We start from the raw sequence: 7,261 nt of genomic DNA, 5'->3' as shown, positions 1-7,261 counted from the left end.
AATCCTAGTTGGACTAGGATTGGTGGAGGACTCCTCCTCCCTTGGTGGCGCAGCCCTTGGGGCTCCTTGAGCCTCAAGGCAAGCCTACCCTCCCTCCTCCTATATATATGGAGCAATTAGGGCTGATTTGAGACAACTTTTCAAAGGCAGCTCGACCACATACCTCCACGGTTTTACCTCTAGATCGCGTTTCTGCGGAGCTCGGGCGGAGCCCTGCCGAGATCAGATCACCACCAACCTCCGGAGCGCCGTCACGCTGCCGGAGAACTCATCTACCTCTCCGTCTCTCTTGCTGGATCAAGAAGGCCGAGATCATCGTCGAGCTGTACGTGTGCTAAACGCGGAGGTGCCGTCCGTTCGGCACTAGATCGTGGGACGGATCGCGGGACGGTTCGTGGGACGGTTCGCGGGGCGGATTGAGGGACGTGAGGACGTTCCACTACATCAACCGCGTTCACTAACGCTTCTGTTGTGCGATCTACAAGGGTACGTAGATCGGAAATCCCCTCTCGTAGATGAACATCACCATGATAGGTCTTCGTGCGCGTAGGAATTTTTTTGTTTCCCATGCGACGTTCCCCAACAATTATAGTACGAACTTTAGGGTTGTTTCTGACACTTACATAATAGCTCAAAAGATTGATAGGAAAGAATAACTTTGAGGTGGTTCTACTACATACACCAATCTCATCTTATGTTCTCCGCTACTTGTGAACTTTGGAGTGATTCTTTGTTGCACATTGAGGGATGATCATATGATTCTCCTATGTTAGCGTTGTTGAGAGATTGCACTAGTGAAAGGATGAACACTAGGCCTTATTTCCAAGCATTTATATAAAATTTTGCTCTCCGATTTACACTTGCTATCTTGCTGTTTTTATGTTTTTAGTTTACAAAAACCTATATCTACTATCCATACTACACTTGTATCACCATCTTTTTGCCGAACTAGTGCATCTATGCAATTTGCCATTGTATTGGGTGTGTTGGGGACACAAGAGATTTCTTATATTTGATTGCAGGGTTGATTGAGAGACACCATCTTCGTCCTACACCTCCCATGGATTGATAAATCTTAGATCATCCACTTGAGGAAAATTTACTGCTTCTCTATAAAACTCTGCACTTGGAGGCCCAACAACGCCTATAATAATAAAGTTGCATAGTAGACATCAAGCTCTTTTCTGACGTCGTTACCGGGGAGGTGAGTGCTTGAAGGTATATCTTTAGATCTTGCAACTAAATCTTTTAGTTTCTTGTTTATCAATAGTTTGGTTTATAAAATAAAACTATAAAAAATGGAATTTAGGTTGCCTCATTTGCTTCGTCTTTACAATGTCTTTCGTGGGAATGATGGTTCAGAAAATTGTGCTCAATTGTTAGAGTAACTCCAAATGTGCGACCCAAATGAACGCCCGATTTGTCCATGCTTTGTGTGTTTGGGTCGTGTTGTCCGCCCTCTTTTACAAATGGGTCGACCATGCGCCAACGCGTCGACCCATTTATCGTTCGCGTGACACGCTATGCGGTCATTTTTGACCGCATTGATAAATATTACAAATGTTCTGGATTAATAAGCGTTCAATACAAAACATTACATAGTTCAATAATTACAAAAATATCTCATAGTCGATACATTTGAAAGAAAAGGTTGTCGATACATCTACCGGTTGTCAACATGAATCCACATACGCTCAACCAAATCATTTTCCAGCTGCATGTGAGTATTCTAGTCATGCATCTTATGATGAAACTTGACGAACTATGCAAACGTTGCCTCTCCTCCATGCTCACGCACACCATTGTCACCCTAAAACTCAAACCCTTGATCACATAAATGTTCTGGGCATTCATCCTCTATGTTCATGCTGTGCATGATCACACAAACAGTCATCACCTTCCACATTTTTTGCGTGATTCATGTTCTAGCAGGATATCGAACAATGCCCATTCGATACTGAAGAACGCCAAAGGCATGATCTACATCTCTCTAACATTCTCTTGCTCTTGGGTGAATCTCTTTCTCTTCTCTCCTATAGGATTGGAGATTGTCTTCACAAGAGTAGATCACTGTGGATAGGTACCGTCAGCTAGATAGCATCCATTGGTGTATTGGTGACCATTGATCTCAACATTAATCTCCGAGCAATTGCCTTCTACCATCCTAGCAAACACCGGAGAGCGCTGGAACACGTTGATATCGTTATGAGATCCGGCCATGCCGAAGAAAGCATGCCAAATCGAGAGATCTTGGGAAGCCATAACCTCAAGTATAAAAGTGCAAGCTCGGACATAGCCCTTATACTACCCTTGCCAAGCAGAAGGACAATTCTTCCATTTCCTATGCATACAATCTATGCTACCAAGCATCCCCGGGAACCCCGTACTGGCATTGATTGACAACAACCGTGTTGTATCGGCAGCTGTTGGCTCTCTCAAGTACTTCGGCCCAAACACAACTATGACAGCCCTACAGAATCTATACATGGACTCAAGGCAGGTGGACTCACTCGTCCGAACATACTCATCAATGCGATTGTCGGGGACACTATATGCAAGCATACGAATGGCAAGAGTGCATTTCTGATAAGAGGAGAAGCCAATCTTTCCAAGGGCATTCGTCTTGCACTCGAAATAGTTATCATACTCAACTCCCCCCTCTCGAATACGGTTGTAAACATGTCTAGCCATCCAAAAACGGCGACGAAACAAGTGATGTTCGAAGAGCGGATTTGGAGTCTTGAAATAGTCTTTCGAGAGTAGAAAAATGACCACTATTCCGATTGCGATTCAGTACCGGCGTGTGCCCAACATGGAGCCCTTGAAGTGTGGCCGCTCCATACTTACGTGGTCATGGACGACCAACTCAGCGGCCACCACCTCCTCATCATGAGATGAAGAATCATCCGGGTCCAGTTGTAGAAAAAATACTCATCATCGAAGTCCATTTGTACCTTAGGCAAAGCGTCGAACACCTTGCAGATGTTGTGGAAGACACTGGACGGAGAGGAGCCTCCCGTCGAGAGAAAGTGGCGGAGCCTCGCGACGGCTGCGGGTGACGAGGCCGCAGGAAGGAGTCCGACGGGCTAGGGAAAGAGGAGGGCGGGCGACGAGCGTGTCCGCAGTGACGCAAATGCCGCCCAAATTTGGATCACGGGCGTACGAAAAACAGACGCACGTCCGTTTGGTTAACGCGTTGGGCTGTGTTTTGTGTCCGCGGCAATCCAAATGTACATGGACGAACGAAATGGATCGTCCGATCAAAGTTGCTATCAGTGAAAGAATTTATAAACAATGTTTAATGTGAATTACTTGAACGAGGAGCATTTGAACGAGGAGCACGAGAGTGCGGCGACTCTGCAGTCTGCGGTACAGATACGACAAGGCGTGGCGTGGTGTGGTATAGTGTATTATACGCTCTAGTGCTCTACGAAATAGTACTACTGTAGATATTTTTGGTGAAGATCCTTCCGCATTGTCCGGCTTCTGGAGGGCAGGATTTGCGGGCGACCGGAAGGACGGCACAGCTGCGTTTTTGTTTGACCTGGCGGGGCACGCTCAGCTAAAAGTGAGAAAGCGACGGCAGTGCGGCCACGAGGTCAAGGCACAATCACCCCCGCCGGCTCCGGACGAGACACGGCCGCGACGCCGTCCGCTCCTCGACCAAGAACACCGTGTTGACCCTCAGGCCAACTCAACCGCGCCACCCCAAATCGTCCGGATGTGTCCGTTTAAGACAAAACGAACAAAATAAACGACCCACCACGCGGGAGCATACTCATTTTTTGCCACGTTTGTGTCCGTTTTTACCATATTTCCAAACCAAAGTTGCTCTGGGTTTGGGACCAAAGCGAACAGAAAACATCCGCCTTCGCATTCTCTTCGTCCGTTTGTGTCCGCCTCTGACCCACATGTCACCCTCTCTTCCCATCTTCTCTCCCGTGACCACCATGCCCGCCTGTGCTGTCCTCCGCCGCCGCGGCTGGCGGGACGGGGCGAGGCGTGGAGGGCCGCGGCCGGATCTGACACGCTCTGAAGAAATGGGGTGGCGGCGTTGGATGGAAGGACTTTGTCCGGCCTTCGCTGTCCGTTTTTTATCCCAAACAAATAAAATTCGGACGAAACCGCTGTCCGTCTTCTATCCCAAACGGACAAAATTCGGACGAATGTTTGGAGTCGAGCTGTGAAGTTGGCGACAAAATCCAGACGAATGTTTGGGGTCGAGCTGTGAAGTTGGCCTTAGCGAGGACTTCGCAGCCACCGGCCTGCCGACTTCATCCACCACGGCATGGAACAAGCATCGTATGAGCAGTGAAGGTTGATAATGTTCGGGTTTTCTGACATTCAATTTACATCTGTCGCAACAACAGCACAATGAGCTTACATTACGGCCAAAGCGAGGCCACCAGCTGTGGAGGCTACGTATCAGCTGGTATTGGCCGCCGAACCCTCTCTAGCTCTTGTAATCCACACAAATAAATAACACAATTATCATCACAACAAGTGAATCTAATCTGAAGGAACCACACGCTTGGTCTCTCTTTCAGAAACTAATGGAACACCAAGAAAGAAGAAGAAGAAATAAGCTACAACAAGAAAGAATCCCGCCCGAGTTAGGTGTTGTTAGCATCAGCTCCTCGTCCTGGTGCTCCCGAGAGTGAGCTCCAGCTCGTCCGACCCAGAGTCCTCGTGGATCCTCTCGCCCTCCCACGCCCTCACCAATCCGGCGGTGGCCTGCTGAGCAACACCGTTGGTGCTGCTTCCAAATGCAAACTCGTCAGAAACCACGTCCATCATGTGAACGTCCGGGTGCCGCGCCATGCCGGGGATCACCGGCGAGCACGTGCCGCTCTGCCCCGGCGTGCACATCCTGGACGAACCGCCGCCCGGGATCGCTTCTTTGAAGACGCTGAATGGGTTGGAGGACATGAGACTAAACGTGGGCGATGAAGGGCTCGTTGACGAGATCTGGATGCCGGCCAGCCATGCTGGGTCAGGAACCATTTGACGCCCGGGGCTCGGCGGGGTGGAGTTCACCACGCAGGGACTGTTTGAACCGTGCCATGGTGGCTGGATCACCGACTCGTCCCAGTCCGTCTTCATGCGAGGGGTGCGGGCAGTCGGTGAGCTCAGTGGAGGAGTCACCGGGGCGCTAATGGAGCCGCCGTGAATCAGCAGCGGGGGAAGATGCGGCCGCTTATTCGAATTGGAGAACGTTTGCAGCCATGGTAGGATGGGAGTTGCATCGACGCCATTTACCATGTTGTTAGAATGTGGGAGGAAGGGCGACGATGCGCCGCTGGGGAATGAAGAGGAGGTAGGGCTCGCGTTGTATGATGCCCGCGGGCTTGGCTGATATGAGGAACATGGGCTTGGCGACACGGAGCACCCAATCCCATCCATGCGCTCTGCAGGTCTGCATCCCTGTGAACAATAAACGAACACATTATTAGTTTGCGCTCCATGTTTTCTCCGACTATAGCTGAAAGTAAAACCAGATGCGGTATTTCTGCATCAAAATGCTACCTACTCAACAACATTTTATCATGGTACAGGACGCCCCATTTCACACCAAATCGAATCTCTGACTACTTAGCACTACATTGCAACTAGCAGTACGCATAGAACAGTAATGTATGATAGATAAACAATGGCACAGCTCATGGCGCAAATGTTAAATGTGTTTATCATGGCAGGTGCGTCATAGCTATTTGCCAAAATCGACTTGTATGTAGCAAAGCAAAGATCAGGCAAGGACAAGATACGGTCAAACATCATCATGCCGAAAGTGAATCTCACCATGTGACTCTGGGATTGTTTGAAGCATTGGTGCAACCATCAACTATGGCATGAACACGCAGCAGGCAACACAATAATTCAGGAGCAAATTAGAGTTGCTTCAGCGTGTTTCTTGCACGCCCACATATCTTAGTACGAGGCGAACACGAATCCGGATCCACCAAATGCTAGGCCGGCATCGCGATGGAATTTGCAGGGAAGCAGAGCACAGCACAAGGAAAGGAATACAGGATGCTCAATTCGTCAGAGCGCTAGGATTCCCCTCAAGAAGAATCTTAGCTTTTCTTTTCCCCGGCGGCAGCAGCTCCCCGATGCCCCGAAATTCCACGAACGCGCCTACCAGCCACCCACCCACCCCGCACTCCAGTCCGCCACACCCGTGCACGGACCAGACTGGCGTCTCCCACCACACCACCCTTTGCCCATCGCCACCCACGTGCAACCCACCCCCACGGAGATGGAGGAAAATTAAAATACGAAAGGTACGACTGGACGCCACACGGTTCACACAGCGTGCTGCAGGCGCCCAAGCACCAGCTGGCCCTCGCCGTACCACGTCGAGATCCACTGCGCGCGCCGCCGCCGCCGCGAACCTGCGCTCGACGGGCTAGCTGGCTAGCTCGCTAAACTAGGGCGCCGCTAGCTGACCTCCCGTGGAGGAGCGAGGTAAGGGGATGGACGGATCGATCGGTCGTAGTTGAGATCCAGGGGAGAAGGCATGGTACGAACCTTGCGGTAGGTGGTGCCGTCGGGCTCGACGACCCAGCCGGCCTCGTTGCAGAGGGCCTTGAGGACCTCGTTGTTGTCGCAGTGCTTGGGGAGCTTGTACCCGCCGTGCGCCCGCAGGCCGGAGAATATCTTGGCGGCGATCGCCCGCCGCCGCCGCTCCCTCCGCTTGTTGTTCTCCCGCTCCCTCCACGTCGGCATCCTGCCGCCCGCTCCCCCCGCCGCCCCGAAGTCCGCTCCTCCTCCACCCCCCGTCGCCATGCCGGGTCAACCCTCCGCACCACGCACAGCTCGCCTCCTCTGCCGTCTGCCGAGCTCGAAGGAAGGGGCCGTGCCGAGCTCGAAGGATGAATGGGAGGAGAACGGGTCGCCCTCTCGAGTGGGCGAAGGAGCGAGAGCAGATCACACGGAAGAGAGAGAGAGAGAGAGGGACAGGGAGGGAGAGGGAGGAGGTGGGTGAGGGAGCAGTGGCGTGAGCTTTGAAAAGCCCCGGCTCGCGACGCGGGCCGCACCGCCCCTCGATTTCCTCCTATTTACGGCGCTGCCACCGCGGCAGAGCGGTCAACACCGCAGCGGCGGGAGGGGCAGGGCGGTAACTGCGCGCCGCACCGCACAGCGAAGTGTGGCGTGGGGCGGGGGGGCAGGCAGAGGGCAGCCCACGAAGCGTGTTGCTCTGCCGCGGGGGCGGTCCACGTCAACCGAGCGCTGCACGTGGGCGCCCACGGCCCGTGGGGCC

At 52.2% G+C, this 7,261-nt stretch overlaps 1 protein-coding gene across 1 annotated transcript; it reads right to left on the bottom strand.

The window, feature by feature from the left end:
• Window positions 1-4,312: 4,312 nt before the first annotated feature.
• Window positions 4,313-7,026, bottom strand: LOC123443097 (protein BZR1 homolog 2). Its single transcript, XM_045119352.1, has 2 exons — window positions 6,529-7,026; window positions 4,313-5,424 (listed from the first exon to the last, which is right to left on the bottom strand). Exons 1-2 carry the CDS (start codon window positions 6,784-6,786, stop codon window positions 4,630-4,632), a joined length of 1,053 nt encoding a protein of 350 aa, XP_044975287.1. The 5' UTR covers window positions 6,787-7,026; the 3' UTR covers window positions 4,313-4,629.
• Between the last annotated feature and the right edge of the window lie 235 nt (window positions 7,027-7,261).

This window comes from Hordeum vulgare, chromosome 3H (assembly GCF_904849725.1).
Source record: "Hordeum vulgare subsp. vulgare chromosome 3H, MorexV3_pseudomolecules_assembly, whole genome shotgun sequence".
Lineage (NCBI taxonomy): Eukaryota > Viridiplantae > Streptophyta > Magnoliopsida > Poales > Poaceae > Hordeum > Hordeum vulgare.
The sequence above is the reverse complement of the archived record's forward strand: the minus strand, read 5'-3'. Positions and strand labels throughout refer to the sequence as shown.